At 39.9% G+C, this 26942-nt stretch overlaps 1 protein-coding gene across 1 annotated transcript in view; it reads left to right on the top strand.

Annotated features, from left to right (window-relative positions):
• poln (polymerase (DNA directed) nu) overlaps positions 1-26942 on the top strand; it is a gene marked incomplete at both ends in the record, with an annotated part of 61595 nt that overhangs the window by 12319 nt on the left and 22334 nt on the right. Inside the window, 7 exons of the mRNA XM_083936901.1 lie at positions 3760-3843; positions 4020-4112; positions 4441-4497; positions 4746-4802; positions 6992-7057; positions 18211-18268; positions 21689-21766. Of these exons, the coding sequence (XP_083793027.1) occupies positions 3760-3843; positions 4020-4112; positions 4441-4497; positions 4746-4802; positions 6992-7057; positions 18211-18268; positions 21689-21766 (493 nt within the window). The remainder of the gene's footprint in view (positions 1-3759; positions 3844-4019; positions 4113-4440; positions 4498-4745; positions 4803-6991; positions 7058-18210; positions 18269-21688; positions 21767-26942) is intronic.

The raw sequence follows: 26942 nt of genomic DNA, 5'->3' as shown, positions 1-26942 counted from the left end.
GTCTGTGGGTATCTTGCCGTGTGTCTATAAATAGGATGGAGAGTCTATCTTTTTTCCTTCAGGAGGCTGTGCTGCAGGAAGGAGCATCACTGTCTGGCACTGAAGTTTTTGCAGACTGCTGCAGAGCCATGTGCGCGTGTGCTCAAGGTTTTTTTGTAAGATGTGCCTGTGAGTGCACTCATGCATGTCCCCACTCTGTCGTGTCGGATTTCTTTTTATCTGAGCTGTCAAGTTCACCTGTCTGAACAGCAAACGGTGGATCCCTCCTGTCTGTCAGCCTGCATCGTACAAACACGCTCACTTGTCTTTTCGGTCAGCGTTATTCAAATTCAGGAGGACGAACGTCACTTAATAAACCTCTTTCACATTCTGTCTGTGTTCAGACATCACTCTTCAGATCAAAGCTGATCGACACCCTTTTGTAGAAAAATATCACGTCAGGATCAAGCTGAACGGTCTGAGTGATGAAACGAATAATCCAAAACCTACGTTATAACATACCGCTCTGTGTGTGTGAGTGTGTGTGTGTGTGTGTTTGTGTGTGTGTGTATGTGTGTGTGTGTGTCAGAGACAGTATTAAGGGGCTAGCATCCAATATTGATGAGCCAGTCTGGACTCTGCTCTGGGCTAAGAGAGCGAGAGAGAAAAGTACATATTTTGAAATTTTCAGTACATGTCTGCCAGCTCCTCCACTTTCCCCTCTCTCTTTGTCTCTTTATATCCGTCTCGTTTCTCTATCCTCCTTTTCTTCGTTGCTCATTCTGCCATTGTTGCCTTTTCCACCTCTGTCCGTCATCCTGTCAAGTTCTGTCTGTCTATCAGTCTCACTCTTCTGACTCGGGGTGCAACAGTTCAACAAGCCCGTGGTTCGGTTTTTATTGGGGTTTTCGGGTCAAGGGTTTCGATTTGGTTTGTTTTGCACATTAGGGCGAAACAAAAACAACCATTCATAATGTTCTCTCTATTTTACCGTTTTCAAGAATAACATTTTTCTTCCATCCAGAGATGTGATAATACTTGAAACTAACAAATACTCAAATGCAGAAGAGTTGCTCAGCTTATTTAAATTGACTTCAAAGATGATGGTGCCTCTTCAAACGTTACATTTTCACCTTCACATGCCATCTGCACTGATCTCCACACTGTATTCTTGCCTTTTAGCTTTCATTATGGGAGAGGAACAACAGAATTCTGCATGCACACAACCTAACACCTTTTGTTTCCTTATAGTACTGAAAAATTGCAGCTCACATGGGAAAACCGGTGAGCGGTTTGTGTCGTGAACGTTTTGGTTTATCACTGTTAGTGTTGCATCCCTACTTTGTCTACGCCCCCCCTATTCCTGTCATGCTTTTCTCATCTCCTCAATTTTTTTTACTGTCATCTTGTTCCCACCTATACCCACTGAAGTATTTGCATCACATTACATCCGAAACCCCTTAATTTTCTCTGCCTCCAACATTTCCAAATTTGCCATTCTTTTCCTCTTTCGGTCTGTGGTTTCTCATTTCATCATCAGTTTTTTTGTTTTTCTATTCTCGCCGCTGTTTCTCTTTCTTCGTTCTCTTGTTCGCCTGTCAAGTCGTTAAGAAGTGTTTTCCACTTCAGTCGGACTTGTAATGAGCTGCTGGTGTGTGGGTGTCACCGCAGTCGTAAAAACCAAAAATGTTCATGTTTAGGCTCTGTTTACTGTCTGCCCTCCCCACCCCCTCATTTATTTCTCTTCATCTTCCTCATTTACTTTTCATCCGTATCTCTGCCTCTCTGGGACTCTCAGCCTTCCTCTTTCATCCTCATGTTTTTGTCAAGTGCCTCCCCCTTTCACTGTCTTCTATCTCTTATACTTTCCTTTCCTTTTTTCAATAAAAAATGCATTTTATTCCCTTCTCTATTCTCTTTTTTATCCTCCATCATAGCCTCTCTTTTCTCTCTCACTTGTCTTTCCACCCTTGTCCCGCCTTCCACCATTTCCTCACTCTCGCTGAGTTCATCACGCTGCCTGTGTCGACCCTCCTGAGAGACAAAGTTCATTTGGTATTTGACTGGATTATCACAGCAGTCAATAAATAAACCCTGTCTGGCTCTCTGCATGTTGAGGACTTAGATGTCTGATATAAAGCATGTGTGTGTGTGTGTGTGTGTGTGTGTGTGTGTGTGTGTGTGTGTGTGTGTGTGTGTGTGTGCCCGCGTGCATGTGTTTCTGTAGCTGTTTAATCTGTATATTATTGTATATTCATATGAATTTGTTTTTCATAATTTGTGTGCGAGTGTGTGACAGTTTTAGCTAATGCTGTTTGTCATTAGTTCGTCTGTGTGATCCTAATGCGCTCGCTGTGTGACTGACTTGTGCATTAGACAGACTAACAGAGCGCTCTGCCATTGGCCGTTCAAAGGAGGGATAAACTTGATGAAGTTTGTCTGACACATATTAACAATTCTTTCCTCAAATAACCTCCCCTCTTTACGACAGGGTTTATACACGCACCTGCAAAATGTGTTTGATAATTTATTTATCTTGAAAAGTTTTGGCAAGCTAGAAAACATCATCAGGCTACAAAAATGAGTTATACCCTCATAATAATAAATACACTGCTGTCTCCCAACATTTTAATTGGCTTTATACGAGTGATAGACCAGCATGTCTGGAGAAAGTGTGACAGAGATATGAAATATCGTAATGGGAAGAAATGCACCTTACTCTTGATTAATAAAACAGGCATGAAAGTAAATCATTATCTGAAAAGTTCACATCTAAAAAACAGGGCAGTCATTCATCTTTGTTTTTGAAGCAGTTATTATGATGTAAAATATAAAAAAATTAACATAGGACGCTTGATGGCCTAGTGAAGGTCAATTCATATCTCGATAACAATATATACCGTATATCACGATATATTGCATATTGTCTGGTAATTCAATAAATAAATAGATAATCTATATGAAATAAACACATGGTGAAGCCTATTTTTGAACACTTATGTCACAAGTGCATAATGTGACACTGTACCATCATGCCATTATCTGTATCTGTACCATACTATGTGCAATAACATTACAAGTGAAAAAGTAACTATCATAACTATTAATACCAAAATGTAAGCTCTCCTCTTCATTCTCCTATTTATCCACGTTTATAGCTATTTATTCTTATATTCTAATATCTTTTATACACCTTTTAATGGTTTTAAGCATCCTTAGATAGTTTTTTATAATGCTGTTTTAAATAGTACTTATATTGTCTTGTATGCACCAAAGGAGTTGCACTCTAATTTGCAATAAAATGCTAATAAAGGCTATTCTATTCTAAAATGGACATAACGTCGATAATCACAACATAAAGTGTTGTCCTAATTATGCAATTATTGCATAGAAATTTCTATATTGTTTTGATGATATGCATCGTCACATTGCCCTGCCCCACATGTACATGTAACTTCTACCTGGTATGTACTTACAGCAACACATCTGACTGTTATGTTCTCAACGCCATACGAACTGACATCCATGATCCAGGTGATTTCGCCACTAACATTGCATAACAACCCAGATATTTTGATTCATGGAGTAATTAGAGCAAATACAGCAATTAGTATTTGTTGTATACTGCTGTGAGCGACACATTGGTTATGTAGCTGAGGATGTTTACCGCGAGTACTGGAACCTTTGCGAAAAAACAAACCTTGAAAAAAAGTCCTACCTTGATCCTCTCTTCCCTCTCTCTGTCTCTCTCCTCCCTCTTGTTCCGTCTCTCCCTGTCAGGCGAAGATGAAGCAGTTGGAGCAGGAGGCCCACCGAGCAGCAGGACAAATATTCCTGCTCACTAGCAACACTCAACTACGAACAGTGTGTACCTTATATGTGTTAATCTGTGTGTTTTGTGCTTTTGCTTACAATATGCATGACCTTTCCATCTTTCTATATCGCGTCTGTACATGCTGCACTGTATGTATTCACATGTTTCTATGCATATTTTCCTATTTTTTAATCTTTTGGATTTGTGGATTTACATATATTCGAAGGTCCTGTTTGAGAAGTTGTGCCTCCATGAGCGCTGCGAGAACAAGAAACTTCCCAAAACCATCAACAAACAGCAGTCGACATCAGAAGCTGCAGTATGACTCATTAGCACACACAGATATGTTGATTTGATCCTTTTATCTTAAAAAAGCAGCTCAAACCTCACTTGAAGTTTCAGTGTTAGCACTAACACATTCATACAGATTAATCCAGAGGCACACACGATCACACATGCACACTCAATTCACACGGTGGTAGACAGGCATCTTGCCAGCTTGTTATATAGATGCAGTTTTAATCAAACGTTACAAAAGGAGGGGAGAACATTTGAGATACAGTGAAAGGGGACTTTCCACAAAGTAAAAAGACTGTTACAGGATTGTGTTAGATGTTCTTTCTCGTGTTTATCTTGTTTTGTTGCAGTTGTTGCAGCTTCAGGACCTGCACCCTCTGCCAAAGATCATTCTAGACTATAGACAGGTCAGTCACGTTCTCAGCTGCTTTTGCTCATGTGCCGTAATCGTCAAAAACATTGTTTAGCAAAGGGTTTTCTTTTTTTTTTAAAGTGTAAAACAGAAGGGTCTCTTGCCACCAAAATTAAATGTTACAGTGAGAGTTAGAAAGCCAGTTCATGGGGGGATTTCTTATGAGTATAAATTATGCAATAGTGCATCTCAAAGTATTACCCTTGGTTTTCCAATAACAACTGTCTGTATTTTAACCTCCAGGTTCACAAAATCAAGTCCACTTTTGTTGATGGGATTCTCTCATGCATGATGAGCAAGGTGAGTCTACAGCAGTTATAGAGCGTCAATGAAACCTCAAATATAAACGTATCCCTAGTACACACATTCACCAAAATGTGCAGCTGTGGAGCTGCATTTTTGCTTAATTTGAGATGATGATATTCTGGACTTCTCTCCTTGAGGTTCGAACAACTAAACAAAAAAGTGAAACCAAGGGTTGAGAGTGCTGCGGGCTCCGTCTCATTGCACCAAAACAGTGTTTGTATGCTTCTAGAAGAACCTGAGTTGTTCCTTTTCACCTTCTTTGGTGCCTCTGGTGTGAATGTTACCATCATTATACTGTTCATACTTGTTTAGCACAGCTGCACAAAGGTACACAGTGCAACCTCTAAAGGTGTGATAGCACTTCCCCTACAGTAGAGAGCACTCAAAGGCCTGGATGCTCCTGCTGTAGTAAGACTGAAACTTCTCCCTGGTCTCTTCAAGCTGTCGGGCCTGTTTACTGCTCCTGCTGTACTGAATTGGCAGAGCAAAGATGCAGCTCTGTGTCTGACTCGCCCTCCACATGGGCCCTGTGTATGGATGTAGCAGCTTGTGTTTGTCAATCTGTGCTTGCTCAACTCTGCAAATGAGTCTGTCTGTCTGTCTGGCTGTCTCTGGAGCTGTTTTGGCTTCTGATGGTGGTGATTAATGTGGTGGTCTCTTGGACAGAGCGGGCAACAGCTAGAGGAGGGTGACAACAAAACACAGTTTTAATGATTTTTATAACCCAGATAATAAACATGTAGTAGTATTTAGGGGACATGCGTATTAGTGCTTTTAAGTCATATTAAATACAAACTACAGGGAGGCAACTATGACGCAAAGCAGCTAAATGTTTCCATCAACTAGAAAAAGCAATATTTCTGGTCTACCATATCAAAAGAATTTTGTCTAATATCACAATATCTATCATATCTCCCAGCTGTACTTCTAACTACAGGCAGCAAACTGATATGTCATTCATGTTTGGGTTACATCAGCTCAACAGCATCCCTGAGTATCGCTGCATGTCCGGCTCATTGCACCAACTGAACTGGCACTACGGTCGACCAACAGCTTGTTGAATTGCGATGCCGAGCGGTCACATGGCATTGTTGATGCTTGTCGTTCCGAAAAAAGAATCAGAGTCATGATGGCACTGAGGATCGCAGCTGTTGTTTTCAAGCTGAGTTGGATAGAAAATTAGCGATACAGTAGCCGTCCAATTGAAACATAATGTAAAGGAAAGTATACAGAGGCCACTGTGCTCTTCGAAACCTCAAGTGCAGCAGAGATTCTTTTTTAACCTCTACCTGATCTGTGCCTCGCCACACTGTGGGCTGTCAGGTTTTATATAGACAGGTGTGTGCCTTTCTTATCAAGTCCAATCAATTTAATTAAACACAGCTGGAGTCCAATAAAGGTGTAGATTGAACTCAAGGATGATCAGAAGAAATGGACAGCACCTGAGTTAAATCTACGAGTGTCACAGCAAAGGGTCTGAATATTTATGGCCATGTCATACTTCAGTTTATGTTTTTTATTAAATTTGCTAAATTTTCTACAATTCTGTGTTTTTCGGTGCTGTGTGTACATTAACGAGGAAAAAAATCAACTTAATTGATTTTAGCAAATGGCTGCAAATGAAATTATGAAATTAACAGTGAAAATCTTTTTTCTGAATACTCCCCGTACCCACTGTATTATGCGGTTCATGTTCAGGTTACTAAATTGATACCCAAGGGTAAACTAGTTTTGCAGTCAAGAGTCGAAACATCCATCACAATATGAACAATAAAAACAAGAAATAAAACTTAAAACAAGGAACAGATTAGAATCCATAAAATAAAAGCATGAAATAAAAACAAATAAGTAATAATCAAAAAATCTAAAACATGTTAACGTCAAGAGCAAATTGCATACATATATAGGTTAAGAAATAAATTAAAAAAAACAGTTGATTAAAATGAGAATAAAACAACGAGATAAAAAAACAACAACTGATCTATAAATAAAAATAAGATACATGCTCCAAAGTGACTTGTGCAGTTTGGTGCAACTACAGCTTGTTTACCAGTGAGATTGCAGCTGGAACCAAGCTTTCATTGTGGTTGACAAAGTCGTTTACTTTTGCCTCTAAACATTGGTATAGTTTTCCTCTGTGTATTCATATCTGACTATCTTTGTCTTTCTCAACAACACATCAGAACTACGTGTCCTCTACGTGGCACCAGACAAGTGTGGTGACGGGGAGAATCTCAGCCAAGCACCCAGTAAGTATGACCCGCCCCGCCACCCTTAAAACGTCTCCGTCTGTCTTCATCTCTTTGATTTAAAGTAGTTATCATGATTGTTCAGTGGCTGCAGTTGCTCGTTTTGTCAGCGGGATAACAGTGTTCAGTTACCGGAGCTCTCCATGGTGCTGAACTACAGGCTGAGTAGAAAGAGGCCGCTGTTTTCTGTGCCTCAGGTCATGAACCTGTTATTGGCATGTGGCATTCATAAGACTAATGGAAAGTAAATTTACTTTATTTGTAACATTTAATAGAAGAATCTGTGTGTTAGTGTGTAAAGTCATAACAAAACACAAAGAGTTTGGGTTTTTTTCAGCACTGTGAATGAAACAGCACGTCCTCTATGTAACCTTTTAAAATTCTCAATATCAGCATTTTTCTTTTCTTTCTCCACTTTCTTCCTTTATAATCCCCCTTTTCTTTGCACGTCTATTTATCTTTCTTTCTCCATATCGCTCTCATCAAAGACATTCTTTGATGATGCTGACGGCTTAGTAACTACAAAAAACACACACACACACACACACACACTCTCCCTTACAAATACAAATATAGCTTGCATTGCTGCCTCTGTGAGCACCAATTTCATTTCGAAACCATCGCAGCGAGGACATTTTGGCCGGTCCTCGCTACTTCAAAGGATTGTTTGATGAGGGGTAGAGAGGCGGACAGAGAAAGGGATTGATTTAAAAAAACAGTTTGGTGTTAAAATGATAAGAGTTAGGGGATGTGTGGGGTTTTGATAGTGTTGCCATTGTGGTGCTTTTATATGCACTTTTGAGTTTTTATGTCTAAAATCAATCTGCTGAATTTCATCCCTGATGTAAAACACAGATAGATAGCCAGTCTACTCCGAGATATGGCTCGGAGGTCATAGATTTTATGTGGCTCATAATGACTCATTGCATTTAACAAGAGTATATAAAGATGGAACAATGTATGATTTTATCGTCCGCTATAAAAAACACTCAATAAGTTGATCGCAGTAAATTTAAATTACTGGGATAATCGTGAACATCCTTACGAGTGACCTACGACAGTTCTTCTTCTAACTGTGACATTAATTTGACCGAAGCCCATAATTAACACTTCAAATCAAGTAGAATTCATTTTATTTTATAGAAAATCATCATTATATATTTTCATGTAATAGCACTCAATTTAATGTTGAATCATGCACAAATTGAAGGAGCTGGATGGGATTACATTTTACTGGAATTGTAAAAAAAGATAGATTTACAATTAACATCGCTGTGAAGTACTGACCTTGTTTTTTAGGCTGTGTAGTGTAATGCATAAAAATTGGTTTCATAACAAAATGTACAAAATCTAAGGTAAAGTTATACCAGTATATTTTAGTGAGTTTTAAGGATAATTTAATGATTATCAGGATAATATTGTGACATTATCGTCTCACGCCTAGTACAGAATATTGTTATTGAGGGTAACTCTTTACTGTAGAGTATTAAGATTTGGGTTCAACTCAAACACTCCAGATTTTCCGTCTGTATGACACCAGTGTTTTAACTATTATTTTATAAATATTATTAAGCTTTTAAAATAATATTTTGACCATTAGAAAGAAAAAAACAGTCTAATATTGCAGGTATTTGTTAGCAGATGCATTGTTGACTACATTTTTAAAAATGGATTCTTTGTTTCGGGGCGGCTCGTGGAAAAGTGGTGAGAGCAGTTGCCCCATGTGAAGAGGCTGAATTCCTTAATGCAGTGGCCACGGGTTCGACTCCGACCTGCGGCCCTTTGCTGCATGTCTCCCCCTCTCTAACCCCGTTTTTTGTCTGTCCTATCTAATAAAGGCTTGAAAACTGCCAAGAAGATAATCTTTAAAAACAATGTATTCTTTGTTTTCATATAGAACAATTAAGAAAAATCTAATTCATTCATGAAATTATCAGCAAAAGTAAAATGTTATGAAGAAGTACATGCAGGTGTAGTAGAGATGCAGATACAACGTGCTGAAGAATTCATTCATCAGAAAACAGACCTTTCTTTCTCTCTGTCCCTCGCTCCCTGGCCTCAGTATGGTGCGGTCGATAGCTCATTTCGACATTACCTAGATGTCAGGGTCCGGTGGTTCTGTCACAGAGCACTGCTTTGACACACTTGGGTAACCGCGGAGACACTGAACTTTTCTAATCTCACTTAGTGATTTACGGCCGATGTGAATTGATCACACTGCTGCTGAATGATATATGTGAGTTGTTGGGCAGCAACGATTTAACACAGCTCTGTTCCCTCTGCTCTGACGCACTTCTGGGGTTTGGATGAGCATCCCATTAAGTGTATGGATGCTTGTATCTGGTTGTTTGTGTGTAGCCGTGTGTGTGTGTGTGTGTGTGTGTGTGTGTGTGTGTGTGTGTGTGTGTGTGTATATGTGTGTGTGTATGTGTGTGTGTGTGTGTGTGTGTGTGTGTGTGTGTGTGTGTGTGTGTGTGTGTGTGTGTGTGTGTGTGTGTGTGTGTGTGTGTGTGTGTGTGTGTTTGGTCTTTGATCATTCGGTTGTTCTCTAATTTGTTCCCAATGAAAGTAGTAAAGAACACAAAACTGTCATTTAGCTGATTCATCTCCATGTTCACTCATTTTTTCATTTTTCTGTAACTTTAAAAGTGATTTGTGAAGGGGCCAAATGATGACGGCACACACACCGTACACAGGGGATCTTTGCTGCATCTCTACCCTCGTTTCCTGCCGAGCTCTACTGTCACTACCATCAAAGACAAAAAATGTCCCTTAAAAGTTTGTTACCTTTTGCATTGATCAGGGTGTCGTATGGGGGCTGGAAATCCTTGAAACACTTGGATTTGAGTGCGGCGTTTTCAAGGTTTGAAAAGTGCTTGGATTTTAAATAAAGTGCTTGAAACTGCTTGAAATGTAGGTTATATGGGATGGCATATGTGATATAAAACATATTCTCCATATTCGAGCATTTCCTGACATGTTTGCATCTTTCGTCTGTAGAAATAATTGCTTCTGTAGCAAGTTGCCACAAAACATAATTTTGGTTGTTTATAGCACAATTAGATCTAATTTAATGTGATGATCAAGTGCAATAATAAGTACACTGAATATACTGTATGTACTGTATATACATCTATTTAACACAGCTGTAAGGTGCTTGAAACACATGAAAATGCACCTTGAACTGCTTGAAAAGTGCTTGAATTTGACTGCTGATCAGATATAATCTGTTCAAACCTCAATAAAATACCAGTGTGGAATACCTATGTGGTTTGTCCAAGTGGTGTAGCCGTAGCTTGTTGCACATGCACACCTCAGATCATGCATTGACAAGCGTCACTAACCATCAGTAAGGGATCCAGACTATTTTACAGCACTCCTGCTTAAAGACTGGTTAAAGAGCCCAGAAATAATGGATAGAGTGACACAGAGAGGAAGCTGCATGAGATAGATTGACTTAAGTGTTGAGTTTAGTCTGTGACAGAGCATCAAGACAAACTGCTGCTTGATTGAGTGATTGGGTCAGTGGGGAGAAGAGTCAACTCCCTCTAGTCTTCTTTTATTATTATTACTCTTGCATATAAATGAAGTTTTCTTATAATTATTCTCAGTGTGTGGAGTGAAATGTGCCGGCAGTTAATTGAAGACTCACTCAGTGATCTCCAACATGTCACACCCCGCTGCTTTGAAGGAGGAAACGCTACAGTTTATAGTTTTGTGTTAAGGGAGGAAAAAAAGGCAGCTGTTCTGCTACTCACCAGTCTGCGCGCACACACACACGCACAGACATATTCAAATGAGGAGTGCTGCAGAGGGCTTTAGCTTTCATCTGTTGTGGGTTCAGTTGAGGTGAAGCCACGCTGCAGTAACAAAGGGGTGCCTGGATTAAAGCGGGACTACCGCAAACGGCTGCTGAGTTTAAAGTGCTGCAGGAAGTGACTGTCGCTGCAGAGGGAAGTGGAGCTTTGCCTCGTCTGTTTTTACCCGCGGGAGGCAAAAATATCAGCTTCCCTCCTCTCCATCTACAGTATTTCTGTCTCTGGTTCCCTTCTCCTTTTATGTTCATTCTCTTGGTCTATTTTTTCCCTCCTCTTCTCTACTTGATACTTTATTTCGGCCCATTCTCCTCTCACATTAAGCCCCTTAATAGTCTAGCAGTGAAACCAAAGAGGACAAATGAGATTGGACTTGCTCTCTCTCTCTCTCTCTCTCTCTCTCTCTCTCTCTCTCTCTCTCTCTCTCTCTCTCTCTCTATCTCTCTCACTCTCTCACTCTCTCTCTCTCTCTCTCTGTCTTTGTGTCTCTCTGTGTCTCTCCCTTTTCCCTCTCTCATGCTCTGCAGTACTTTACAGTGTTCCAAAATTTATACATTTATACATGCCGCCAGCAGATGCGTGAAGTTCATTCACTCCTGCAAAGAAAACCGATTACAAACACACTGTTCTTCGGTCATTTTTGGGTTTATGTCAAACCATTGAATCTTTTTGGGTGTCAAAGACTGAAGTGCAGTGGGTTTGACTCTAAATCATCTTTTTTATGTTCATTTCTCTTCATAGTACTCTTTTTTGTGACTAGATTTTCTACATTTACCCCTCTTATCACGATTTACTTATATGGTACAATGATTAGGCAAGAGAAATCACATTTTTCCAATGTGATCTATGAAAAAATATATGATAGTTTAGTTGTGCTGATGTTAAGTTGTGTGTTTTGTGTTAAGATCGTGCAGCTGTAATCTTCCAAACTGCAGACTGTGTTTCCTTTAGGGCTTGTCAGTTTAATGGGCATTTAATACTGCTCTGCATTAAGTCATTAAATGTTTCGCAGTGCCAGAAAGTCATCCCAAGGCTGATCTTAGCACTTCACTGAAGCGTGTGTCATGTTCCCTGATGACTCCCTGGCAGTGTTGAACACACTCTGGTCTATACACACAGAAGGGCACACATACTTATAATGCTCATAACATAGCGTGCACCTATCATTTTATTTACTGACGTGTGAGGTAGAAAAGAGGGGCAAAGAAGAGAGTAGCTGGATTTGGGTTTTTCTGGGCTTTAGCTCATTGAGAGTGCATTCAATATTAATTCAATACGATAATTTATCGTCTTTAAATTTAACCGATCGTCTAAACTGACAATAAAAAGCACATAAACTCATACTTCTTAGAAAATGTTGTCTGAAACACTGAGGCAATATCATTTCAAATTTGTAGTTTTGGTTTTATTATCAAACTTTACATTCACACACACTTCAATGCGATTAATATCAACTGGATTACGTAATTCATAATTGAACATATATCATATTATATAGAGATAAACTCCTCATTCGATATCAAAGAAGGAACATACGTATCGTCAAATGTATCATATTTATTTTCCTATATGTATTGTTTTGAGATATCGAAAACAAAAACAGCTGCTGAATAGCATGGTGGTAATATTTACATCAATTTAACAAGACGGACTATTTATTTATGGAATTGCCAGAAAAAAAATGCTATATCATGATATTCGTATATTGTTAGAGATATGAAGTGAATTCTATCAGGATAAAATATTTTGGCTCCGCTCTACTCAGAAGGGATAGTTAAGTGCAAGAATATAATATTTATGAAAACTATTTGACAGCAGCACATTATCACTCATAGACCGAAAGTTACTCTTTTTTTAAAAGAAATTCATATTTCATGTTTCGTCCATTTGATTTGAATGTTGTTCAAACACATTTTGACAGTAACCTGGGTTTTTGAAACGATTCCGACATTTGGGTGAAATCACAGCACATGTTTGTATGTGTGTTATGCCATTAAATTGGTGCAGTGTGATTTAATTACCCTGCACCAGCACAGTGATTCGGTTGTCCCCATCTGTTCGACAAGACCGTACTCCTCTGGGAGTCTCACTCTGTCTGTCTGTGGAACAGATTAATGTTTATGACAGCGCAGGAAAATTTCATGTGTGCCTTTTCATTCAATTTGCGCTCACAATCTGTGTGTAATTACTACCAGATCCACTAAAATTAAATTGGCATGAAGACTTGTAAGGAAAATACAAGAAACTGCATTTTGTGAAGGAAAGAGAACTCAGAAGGTGCACTGTGAGTTTATCAGAGCTCTGCATGGTTTAAATATTCACTATGCTACCCTGCTGTTAAACAGAGGCAGAGAGCTGGTATTATACCCAAGAGGAACCCTAAAAATCCACCTGAACTTTCTTTTTAGTTTTGAAAGAACTTGAAGTACAATGGGAATAAAATCAACAGAATCTGCCAGAATCAGCAGAACAGGTACACTGTGCCAATAAAAAGTGATTAAACACTGCTCGACCAACAGCAGCTGCTGCTCATTAAAGCCGTTTTCACATATGAACCCAACGAATATGAACAATATTAGGAGAATCTGGTCGCATACAACCAGAGATTCTCCGTCTCAGATACGTTCTTTAGTTTCATGGAGTGGGGGGCGCCTGGGTAAAGCGTGCAGCATGGAGGGCGTGAGGTGGTTACAGCACGCCAACAAGAGCCGGTTCTTAATTTTGTCGGAAACAACAGAGTCTCTTTCCTTACTAGCAGGAGCTCCTGAATCTTGCGGTCTCCGGTTATACATTTTCGTAGCCGTCTTTGTGTAAATCACCTTTCTTCTTCACTGTCGGAGGTATTTTTTTGCTCTGCTGTTGGCTGGCTCCATATTAAAGATGCCACATTCAGCTCCGTGGATACACCGGATAATAAGCGGCTGTATTCCCACATGGGCTCACTCAGAGATTACCTGGATGTTTGTTCTGTTGAGCTGGCAGGGTAAACTCTGAATAGGATATTTGCGCTCACGCACACATAGCCCTGCCGGTTAATGTCTAGATAATTTCAGGTTTGCAGTACAGATGTGAAAGGGACTTATGACTCATTTGAGCAAACTGGTCCTTTTACAATAAATAATGCATCCTACCTGCAAATGAAGTAGCCTTAACCACGTAAATCATGAATATTTCAACCAATGCTAATCTAAAAACATGAATCCCTGGGTTAATCATGTGAACAGGTGGTTGGGCAACAAGTGTCATTGTCCGACCCACTGCAGGTTCATTATTACATCATTGTGAGTCCATTTTAGGACATGAGGGGGGCATTAAAGAATACAAACACCAGGTCGTTATGTAGAATAAGGAACGATGCTGACAACAGGATAAACAAGCCCATCTGCATGAATAAGTGGCCCATTCAGAGTCAATGAGCCCAGGAGAGGAAAACACAAGCATGGATGTTGGTGTGTTTGGCAGATGATGGTGTGTGTGTGTGTGTGTGTGTGTGTGTGTGTGTGTGTGTGTGTGTGTGTGTGTGTGTGTGTGTGTATGTGTGTGTGTGTGTGTGTGTGTGTGTGTGTGTGTGTGTGTGTGGGGGTTTGTATGTGTATTTTTGTGTGTGTCATGTGTGTGTGTGCGTGTGTTTCTTGTATCTTGACATCCTTGGAATATTTATATTGTGTGTGTTTTTGTATGTGTGCAACAGAGGGTAATCACAAGCATTTGTGCCAGCTCTGTATAACTCACACTAGTTGATGTAATTAGGGGAGGAACACCATCATCAGCTGCCATTTAATGGAGCCTGTCCTATGGCAGTGCGTGTGTGTGTGTGTGTGTGTGTGTGCGCGCGCGTCTGTGCGTGCGTGTGTGCATGTACACTCTAACCAGGCGTTTTCAGTCTGACTCATAGTATCCACGAATAAACTGGCTCTCCGTTCCTCATGACACAGCCAGGGTGATAATGACTTAGACCGCACACAGTGTGTGTGTGTGTGTGTGTGTGTGCGCGTGTGTGCGCGTGTGTGCGTGCGTGCGTGCGTGCGTGCGTGTGTGTGCGGTGTGCGTGCGTGTGTGTGTATTAATAGGTTCATTATTGAGTAGCTATGTTCAATGTTGTGTGTGCATGTTGTTGTTGACACTGATCCTCTGCGTAGGTTTGTGTGCACTTGGAGGTTTAAAATGTGTATTGACCAGTGCTGGGGAGAGGGATTGTGTATGTGTGTGTGTGTGTGGGTCTGTGTTTTAAACTGTACAATCAGCAGTGAACAGAGCAGGCTGACCCCTACTATTCATGTTTTTCAATCACTCTCTCTCTCTCTCAAGCTGCAATGACGCACGCAATGTGTGCTCTTTAATTCTTTGATATTTTTCCTTGCTCCTCTTTTATCTCTTTTCTCTCTTGATCTCTGTCTCTTCTTTTTTTCTGCCTTTCGATCCTCAGACTAAAACTTTAAACGCACATAGGTTTTTCTTTGAACGCATTTCAAAACACAGGGTACAACTCACTGGTGGTACTTATCAAGCTTTGTGTTGATGTATTGAAGGTTTGAATTACGATCAATGTTGTGACGCAACTTAATGCGCGGTGTGTATAAAGTAGGGATGTGATGTCAAGAAAAGTGTGTGTACCTTGGAAAAACTGAGCATCTAGTATGCCGATAGTGCTGTACATAATGTGTGTTAGTCCTGCTTTATGTTGTCGTCACTGTTGCATGATGGGAAAAGTGCAAAAAAAAGGATTCACATCTGACACTGAATTGCCTGTCACATCACAGAGCGACTCACCAGCACAGCAGGCACACATGCACACACACACACACACACACACACACACACACACACACACACACACACACACACACACACACACACACAGTTGTAATTACGCGCACCTTCTCTCATTCACTCTGCCCCAGATACACACCGCAGGTCACGTACCTCATGTACAGCAGTTGTAGGAGCACCGTAACTGAACCTGTGTTTGTGTGTGTGTGTGTGTATGTGTGTGTGTGTGATATTGGTGCCTGGTCCCTGATGTCCGAACCCTGCACCCTGCCACTGTAGTCCTCTCCTTTCATCCTCCCCTCCCTCCCCCTCTCTCCCTTTACTGAATAATAAATGAGTGGTGAAAGCAGAGAGCTGTTTTCTCTCTCTAGATCACACACAAGCATGCACACTCACTGTAGGGTCACACACACACACACACACACACAAGAGGATGTTAAAAGTTACTATCAAGGTAATGCAGGACACATTAATCAGTGTGTACATAGAAACACACACACACACACACAAACACGTGCACATTAGTTATCATGGAGAAAAGGGGCAGGCAAAGAAAAGGGCATTGAAACACACACTTACAAACACACACACACACACACACACACACCTTGAGTTGTGTGTGTGTGTGTGGGGGGGGGGGGGCTGCTGAGTCTGAAACATCCCAGTTTTCTTCGTCCGTCCATTAAACCGTGTATATGTGTGCATCATTTTTGTCCTTCTGGCAGAAACAAAACTGCATCCATGTAATTTTGCATATGTGTGCGTGTGTCAATACCAGCGACGTCTTAGATGACTTAGTGAGTCGATGAAAGGTGGGCCAGGAGCCCAGTGAGCAGCGGGCTGTTCCTATTTTAAGACGTGTCTGAAAACTTGAAAGATCTGTAGTGTTGGCCGGAGTCCCAGGACTGCTCTCTGTTTGTCTTAATGTCAGCCAACCAGAGTAGCCATTGCCATATGATGAGGGTTTCTGCTGGTCATATACAGTGGGCGTGAGATGGTATGAAAATATCATGTCACGATTATCATTGCCAAAATAATTCACAGTATTATAATCAATCATTTTCAGTATATACTTACAACTTTTAAAATGGACCTTACACACTAGATTCACTTTACCTTACATTTTGTTAAGAAACAAATGTTTTTATTGCATCATAATTAAGGCTGCAACTATTGATTATTTTCATTGTCAGTTGATCTGTTGATAATTTTCTCAATTAATTGATTGGCCACCTGGTCCATAAAATGTCAAACATCTTTTGAAAAGCCTTAAATAACGTCAACATGTCTTGTTTTTTCCACAACTTGGAAAATAACATTAAATAATCACATTTAAGAAGCTGGAATCAGAGAATTTTTACTTTCATCAGTTAGCAAAAAAGTTGGCGATTAATTTAATAATTGACGAGTAATGGAATAATTGATTAATCTTTGCAGCTCTAATCACAGATAGGACACGCATTGACAATCTTAAATAAGGTAGTCCTAAATCACAAGGTCCCCCTGATTAAAAACGTCATTTAAAAAAGTCGTGGTATAGTATGTGATAAAAAAATTGCAGCAGAACAGACTTGCAGTGATCATGGAGAGGCTGTTAAATGAACAAATGTCTGTAATCAAACTAATGTTCCAGTTAGAGGAAAAACTGAAGTACACTGCAGTCAGTTCGCAGGTCAAGCTGATCACCAGGATATTTACGATAATCCCAATTATGAAAATTTACCATGATCAATTTATTATGCGATCTGTGAAAAACTGAGTGAAAAAGCATCATTAACAAAGCAGTAATGTACTGTTTTAATTCATGGATGTGACCTGAATTAATAGGGAATATCATCGTAGAGTCTGAAAAACTCATTGAATAATTCATTGGGCCAATGTAGCTGCAGAGGTCCAGAGTTAAAGCTGTATATATTTACAACTGTATTCATTTCCATAGGGAATTTGGGGTCACTGCAGCAGCAACTGTCACAAGATTGAAACAGTACATTAAACCTTCATTATACGCATGGCAACAGTCGAGCTGTAGCTTTAGCGCAAAATCAAGTTTGAACAAATGGGAAGTAACATAATGTGTTAAAATACAAAAGCAATGTAGTCTAATTACCATCAACTGAATTATAGAACTGACAAGGGTCATAATAAAATATACTTTGGACTCAATACAAGACATTAAGATGCACTGTGGACGTTTTGTGGTGAAGACATGAGCAGCCACCAATCTCCTCAAGTGAAGAGGCAGCTTTTTAATATGATTAAGTTTGTATTTGGAGGCACTTATTATAACAGAAATACACACAAGTGAATGTTACCTCCATCTCCTCTTCCATCCCTTTATGACTGCCTCAGAGGAGCACGCTGGGAGTGGCTGCAGATATACACCGCTGACCTTTCTCATTTATGTGCAGCTATATTAGTTCATTTAAGTTTGCACTCAGCAGGGAAGGACTTATCTGTACAAAACACACTTTTTGTCTGTTACAGTAAAACTTTATCTACACAGTCTACACGGCGATAGACTGATGATGACTACAGTCGGCTTATAAAATGTGTTTTCTCCCAAACTAGAACTTCCAGGCTCTGCCAAAACAGCCACTTCAAATCACCAAGAAGCAGTGCATACAAGGTAAGGTGCACACACGCACACACACACACACACACACACACACACACACTTCCCACAGGTTGTAGAGAATGTGGCAGTGATAAATGTTGAGGTTTGTGCGGGTGAGGGAGACATCTCTTAGACGAGCAGCGAGCTGGTAAAGAGGCTTTATGAGGGTCATAAAAGTGCAGCAGTGAGTTTCCTTCATGTCTGATCTGTTATGTGGCTTCTAGTGTGGTTTATGTTGCGTCCGTTTGATTTATCTTTATTTTTATGACGTGTAGAGTTATCATGGGAGTTTTCATTGACGTAATTGAATATTTTACACTGGGCCTATTTAGCCTTTTATGATTATGCCAGATAAAAAATAGAAAAGTTGAAATGAATGAATGCATAAAATAAATAAAATATATGTATATACTGTATATCTCTCTGTATATAGATATAGATATACTGTATATAAGATAATAGATATAGATAGTTAAAGCACCATAGGAAATAAACATCAACATGAATATAATGAATAAACAAGCAAAATATACATATACAAAATATTGCAACCCAATATACAAGCAACACAAATTTAAATATTACATGTTCGAAAAGGAGCAGTAAAAAGTTTTCACTTGTTTGTTCCTTCCCCTTTATCCAATATTCTATAAATATAATCAATTATCCCTATTTTATTATACGACCAATATGCTATAAATATAATCAATTATCCCTATTTTATATACAACCAATATGATATATTATACAATCAATTATCCCTATTTTATATACAACCCAATATGATATATTATATAATCAATTACCCTATTTTATACACAACCCAATATGATGTAAGTATAAATTTTGTCCTGAGACCTAAACATGTTTAGATGTGAAAAAGCTGGATTAAAAAGAGATTTATTGGGACATATTGTGTTTTAAAGTCATTTCTCTCTTCCCCTGGTATAAGTTCATGCTGGTAACGGTAAATAAACCGATCAAATCCCAAGATTCATTGTGAGAGTCGCTCTTTTATAAAGCGTGTAAACTGTTGACAGAGCCGGATAAATCATTAAACGAACATCTGTTCTTAATTGATCATGTGTGAGACATCAAATACAAAGCGCATCTTTCACCTAAAATGTAATACCTCTGTTTACTTTCATGTGAACGATGTTTTTCTCAAAGACAGCTTGGGGAAGACATTTTCCATATGGACTAAAGCATCAACTCTTAAATTTGATCCTTTCCCCCATCGCTCCTTTTCTGTTCGCACCACCCGTCTTCTTGTTATCCGTTTTCATTTGGAATAAAGTTTTAATTAACCTTGTTTCGCCCTTGTTGAACACAGTCATCGTTTGATAAATACTGCCACACAGACACTTTGAGAAAAACAAGCCGACTCATCATTTTGTGGGGCAGTAGCTCGAGTGCTCCACATCGATTACATTATGCCTTCTGGGTTCAGAGACGGGCATCTAGATTTCATATATACGAAAATCTCAAAGACGTTATTTCTTAAAGGTTACTGTTCATTGATATTTTTCAGTGACATATTTTACGGAGATTCTTTGTTGAAGCGATATTTCATTGCCTCATAGAGACATTTAGACATATTTTAGATAGGTCGCTGGATTGAACATTACATTTTCACTTATCCCTACTCTGCACTGACGCCACATCAGCCTCTAATGACGAATGCTTGGTCATCACTTATCTGGAGGGCTCCGGTTTAATATTTGTCTGATCCAGGGGTACCAGATTAGGTGGCTGGCAGTGTGTCCCAAAACCCAAACAAAAATGTCTTCATTTGCAGCTGAATAAAACATCAAAACGCATCCATCCATCTGTTGCCGTGGCCAGGACACATTGGCTCAGCTGTCAGTCACAGCCAGAGCAGTACACTCTATTTCTGTCCCTTGCTTTCTCAGTGTTTCTGTTTCCTCCTCTCTCTGAGTGATTCATAGGTGCTAACATCAGCACCACTGCTCCTCCGTCACTCAGATTCCCAAAGCTCCTTTGTCATCAAATCCTCTTCTCTCTCTCTCTGTCTCTGTCCCTGCTCCTTTCCTCATACCATCCCTTCTTTCCCTCCACCAGTATCACTCTTCCTTCTTTATTCCCCGCATCAGTTATCGTTTTCTCTCTTGAGGTGAGGCACTAATCACAACTGATTAAATTTTCAGTGTCAGCGTGTTTGGTGTGTGACGTGTCCTGCTGTAGTCGTATTTTCATCATGCTGACTTTGGGATGTGATGCTTCATTGTTACCCATCATTCCTTCTGCACTAAAGTCAGCACTTCAGTCCAGCTTCTCAAGCAGAGAGTGCAGCGATGGACCGTTCCTGATTGGATTCTTATTTGCCGCCAAGCGGGGCGTTGCAGCTTCATAGCTGAACTCATGATTAGGGAAGATGTCAGTTTTAATTCCCATGTCTGTGTTTCAGTGTGGCTCTCTCTGTCAGACACACAATTACACACATAGGATATTGAAACTACATTTTTATTTTATGCTGTATGTCTTGCCTGGACCCCTCATCCGCGCCCTTCACTGGCCTCCTGCAGCTCAGCCCACCCACTCTCCGCTCTACATTGGCTGCACCTTAGAAGATGATGGCTTATTAAAATTAAAAAAAATTAGCACTTTCATCCTGACGTAGCTAAGGCACTTACTTGTTTCTTGTTGTTCTGGGTTTGTACCGTCATGGTTGAATTCACTTATTGGAAGTCGCTTTGGATAAAACCATCAGCTAAATATATAAATGTAAAACTGTCAATAAAATCAATAAGTTTGTCGTTAAATATCCCTTAAGCAATTTCAGTCAAAAACAACTGGACTTGCTCTAGGAAGACGCTTCTCCTCTCATCCAAGAGGCTTCATCAGTATATGTACCCATCGGACCAGGCTGGGACTGGTTTAACTAACTGGTGTGGAGATCCAGGTATTTAACCTCTCCCAAGGCTGATGATGTCACTGGAACCCTTTGTGCTCCAAGAGCCAACGACCGTTGTTAGGGTGACTGTCGTTGGTGGGAATAACTGGGAATAACCAAGTCCAGTTGCTTTTGCCTGAAATTGCTTTGGGGATAACGATGACCTGGACAAATGAGAACATTCACAGGCTTGTTGTTCAATATGCTCTGAGGGCATTCATATGCTATCTCATGCGATTTAAAGTTATGGAACGTCGATTTGATTCAAATTCTGTCTGCATTGTAGAATTGGACTCCTTTTGGCCCAGGAAACTCATTCATACTGCGTACATGAATACGTCATACTTAAACTTACTTAAAAAACGAAGAGACTTTAGTTTTCTTTTTTCTGAGTCTCAACAGGTTGGCAGAGACAATCGTAACATAGTTTGTACATTTAAAGTACAGCTGCATGCACTTTTGCAGTGAGGGATGATTTGCTGAGGTGTTCCTCAGGGCTCTGTGTTTGGTCCCCACAGGAAAGGAGGAGGAGGTGGTGACTGTTCACCCTCGGACAATGTTCATTCCTCAGGAAGGATGGACTTTCCTCTCTGCAGGTAAGAAAAATAAGAAGTAATTAGACTCAGGTCGTCTGTATATTCCTCTTAGCAGATTTTTATTTTTTTATTTAATTTTGCAGATCTATCCTTAAGATCAGGTTTACAGCACCTTTTCGAATATTGTTTGAATGAATCGAACTGTAAATCACTGCACATAACACAAATTAATTTTATTCTTGACTGCGCAGCAATTTCTTATTAAAAATCTCTGAGAGATGTCAGGTCTTGATCCTTTTTAAGTCTCAAATCAGCATAAATGTTTTCCCTGGACTTGATTTGACTTTTTGAAGTTTGTAACTTTAAAAAACAACAACCTATACTGACAGAAACACAGCTGGCATCATAAGGTCACTTTGGGGTGTAACGTCGGTCCATGCTGTGCAGACTGAGAGGAGTGAGCTGGGACGCTGTCTGGCTGGGAGAGCTTTGTGGGGAACGCCGGGTGTCTGCTGGCCCTGACAGCGTGTCGCGCGCTTACATAACGGCACAGATAAACCAGGGTTAGCGGGAGGACAGCAGCAGGATAAAAGTGAGGATCCCACATATACGCGCACGACATGGCAGGGATTCACAAACACACACAGACACACATGCACATGCACATGCGCGTACATGCACTCAGTCCAGATTGTCATGGAAACAACCCCTCCTAGGGAGCCCTCTTTATGTCCTCCGATGTCCTTCTGTGTAGTTCAACTACTGTCACTTCCCCAGAAAAAGTTCAACCAAGAGGCACGTCAAAAGGTGTTACGTAAATGTTGCTTACCCGTCTGTTAAAGCATTGTGTGTGTCTGTGTGTGTGTGGGTATGACGCAGTGTTTGTCTTGAGTCTGTGTGTTGTGTTTATCGATCCCACCCTCAGAAGAAATTCAAATCATGGCTTAGTAGAAAATGCATGGCTATCAAGTCTGTTTAACAAAGATAAAACACACTATTCTTTAGTACATTTTGAACAGCCTCCCTCTCCTCAAGCAGCCCACGTGTGCCTGTGTGTGTGTGTGTGTGTGTGTGTGTGTGTGTGTGCGTGCGTGTGCGTGCGTGCGTATGTGTGTGTGTTTGTTTATATTTGCAATTGTCAACCCTGTTATTGTCATTTTCTATTGGGAGATGTCTGATGGTGTGTGGGGGCTGGAGTAGAGAGAGGGGAGCTAAAATGAGAACAAAGGCAGGCCTAAATCCCTCAGCAGTTAGTTTTATTTCAGTTTTTCCATAACAGAGAGAGATTTATTCGATAAAACACTTACAATTGCTCTGTGCAGCATTCGTAAAGAGCAACATATGTGGTGTCAGTGTTCCTCTGTTACAGAATATTCCTGCTGTACAACAACAGAACGCACACAGATGGTTTGTGCATGTGACAGGGTGAGGCTGTGAGCGACTGTGGCTCAAAATGTTAACAGCAGTTGCATCCTGGGCTTTGTTGTCATGATAACAGTCATTTTGTACCAGCAGACATGAGCCAATGCAAAATTTAGAAATAAGGTTCAAAAGACTTGGTTTGGCATCAGTAATCACAATTTTCAGGGCCATGTTGTTATTATTCATTAATATAATGAACAAAACTGTGAACGGTCAAGTATTAAATAGTAAACCTGACTCGCCCAAGGGCGTTTTTCACTGCTTTGTTCCCACATATTAGTTTAAACAGCTATCATAGATGATTTTATTTATTAAAACAAATGAGTGTTTTAATTTCAGATCTAGAATTGGCATTTTAATTAAGTTATTGCTCATTTTGTTTATATCCATAATTATTCATTATAATAATGTAAGTAGTCAGAGCCCAAAGGGATTAATTCATTAATTAACATTGTGTATTTGGTTTGCCATCAACAGTCAACTTATAATTATTAAAAAATTCCATCCGTAAACTTTGACTGCTTAGCTGATTACTTTTTTATTAAAACGTGCAGAAATGAATAGTGGGCATCCAGTTAATTTTAATGTTGACATATTAATTGATGGGACCTGGTGCAGCATCTAAATCCATATGTTCTGAGCTGCACATTTTTATTTTAAGGGTTAATCTGTAGAGGAAGATATTCCTGCATGGATCAATACAATGATTCTTGATTGTGGTGGGTTTTTGTATCACAGAGACTATTTCTGTTAGAAGGTGGCCTTGGAGAACACACACACACACACACACACACACGCACACACACACGCACACAGACACACACACACACACACACACACACACACACACATGCAATCACTCAAGATCACACTCTAATGTGTAGTCTCATATTATTTCTATCTATTTCATACACAAATTATCTTTCTTCATTTTTTCCATTTCTGAAATTCATTTTCTCTCTCTCTCTAACAGTCACACTCACTCTTGCACACACACACACACACACACACACACACACACACACACACACACACACACACACACACACACACACACACACACACCTATCTATTTCAAACACAAATTATCTTTCTTCCATTTCTGAAATTCATTTTCTCTCTCTCTCTCTCTAACACTCACACACACACACACACACACACACACACAGAGGCATAAATCCCAATCAGCAATATGCTTCTGAAGCTGCCGGCCATGCTAGGAGGAAATGTGATCTGACTCATAAAACATTGATGGGAGGATATTTTTAGAAACTCCTTTCCTCACCTCATCACAACCAAAACCAGACGTCTCTTTTCCTCCATTGATCACCTCACCATCATCCCTTCCACCCCTGCTTTCTTTTCTTTATCCATAATCTCTCTCTCTGTCTCTCTCTCTCTCTCTTTCTCTCGCTCTCTCTCTTTCTCTCTCTCTGTCCCTTTTATGTTTTCCCCCCTGCAGTCTATGGCGGCTGACCTGGGTTAAGCGGTAGTCGGCGTTCGCTTTAACCTGCATTTTGAACTGAGCAGCTGAGGAATTTCCCTCCTCTCTTCAATAGGGCCGAGTGTTATGACCTGAAATCTGTAGTAAAGTAAATTGTCAGATTTATCTCAATTATCATAAATGCATCTATTGTTGATACTTGAGTGCATGATTTTTCTCCTCATATCCCCGTGCACTGCTCCTTCAACATTCTCTCTCTTCTAACATTAGCAGAAACCTATTACAGCTGGTTGCTTCATCCTCGCTGAGAGAAAATCTTTTAATTTCCCGCCATCCATTTCAAATCGTTTTTCAAACCGCATTTGGCCGGGTTTAATTTGATTTTAAAGCCGCCGAGCAGAGGAAGAGATGTGTCTGGGTGAAATGGCAGTAATGAAATGTACTGCAGTCGCTCTGTGGGTGTGGATAGAAGTGTGTGTCTGTGTGTGTCTGTGTGTGTCTGTGTGTGTCTGTGTGTGTCTGTGTCTGTGTCTGTGTCTGTGTCTGCGTTTTGAGGGATGTTTCAGTGTCGATCTGCCAAGCTGACAAGAGAGCTGTAGACCTGTCGGTACAGGACATGTCGCTGTGACACTGTCATCTGCCACAAAGATGTGTGCAGGTGCCGTCTCTCTCGATGTGTCTGTCCATATTTGTGTTTACGGAGTTGTCTGTTCGTCTGCATCTTTAAACACCAGTGTATCATAGTGTGCAGTTACGTGAGACTAGAGTTCCTGTCGGCCTATTTCCAGGATGTTTTTCTGTGTGTCTATCTCATTTATAGCCTCTGGTTATCTCGTTGCTTATGTAAGTGCCTCGGGCAAATTTCTGAGACGAGTTGGCCTTTTTTAGATGCTGTGTTTTTCTGTCTGTCCTGCAGTTCCTGTCTTATCTCAAAGTTGACCTCTACCGCTTTAAAGTTGTACTGATTCTCATCTATTTAACAGTATTTTAGGTTCCTATCTATCAAAGAGTGAGTTAAAACAATGTGGATTGATCATATGACCCACTAATGAAAGCACTTGTTGCCTTTTTGCTGAGTATTACAATATCCGTGTCTGTGACCAAAAGATGCAACAATTTTGGTTTAGAAAATGTTTGCCAAAAAGGAATTAACTTCATACTAACCAAAGAAAAGTGAATATTTGATTCCTTTAACACAATATGAAACCTTTAGATACTCATAATTTCTTATAAAAACACATTATCTCCCATAAACTGCTTGTGTTTTCATGATGGTAAGTAAGTTTTAGATCAGCTTTTTCAGTTTTTTATTTATTTTTAAACTCATAGTCCACAGTAGTTAAAGATAGATTTGGGAAAACAAAGAAATTATATTCCCCCTGCGAGCATAAACACATACATTACAAATGCATCCTGTACCTTTACTGCTGCCTATCATGCAATAATCGTCACAGTACCAAAACACAATAAGTAGTGCAAGAGTTATAAGAGTATCACTATAATGCAGCCTGTGACGAGGAATATTGTCATTTTGGCGAAGTATGCACCAAACTAGCTGATGTGTTGTGAGATTTAGGGATTTAAAGTTCACGTAAAAAGAAACAAAAAACACTTTTTCTTGAGGTTTAGCCAGTGGGTGTTTCATTTATAGTCTCACAGTCCTCAGGTCAGTGTGAATAGTCACATCAGAGTTTGTAGACGCCGTTTATGTGCTTCCAAGTAACGTGCCTTTTCCCTAATAACCCAGCTTTACATGGATTTATGTGTTCGCTTACTGTGAGACGGAAGAAGCCAATTAGATCCAAATCACTGCAATTTCAACAGCCGGATAAAAAAAAAGAATAAGTCAGAACATTTTGTCTGATCACATTAATGCATTCACACAAGACGTATTATGGAGAATTAGGTGGAGAAGATGCAGTAACATAACTGCCCCGTGCGTCACTACATTGTCATGTCAAAGAAGCAGGGTCAGCTTCTATTGTGTGTAGTCATGTCAACGCTCACAGTGATGCGAGATATACTCTACTGAATGTAACTGCTGCATTTATTCAAAGTTATCCTGGGTAATGCTCTCTAAATGAAGTGAGGGGGGCAGGTCGAGGAACAAAATTATAGTTGGAACCCTTCAGCAGAAATAACATCAACGCCAAGTGTCTCGGATTAAATATAGTGTTTATCCACAACAATTTACGGGTATTTAAGAGTACAATGCAGTGTTCTGTGTTCTCCTTGAATCCTAAATCTTCCTTCAACATTTCATTTGGACATTTGTTCAACACCACACACACGTATACTGTATATGTGATGCGTGCAGTGACACATACTGTACATTGGCTTGATATATTTGCTTGATCCAATGCTCAAAAC

This window comes from Echiichthys vipera, assembly GCF_963691815.1.
Source record: "Echiichthys vipera genome assembly, chromosome: 22".
In the NCBI taxonomy this organism is placed as follows: domain Eukaryota; kingdom Metazoa; phylum Chordata; class Actinopteri; order Perciformes; family Trachinidae; genus Echiichthys; species Echiichthys vipera.
This window is presented reverse-complemented; position numbering and strand designations above follow the sequence as displayed.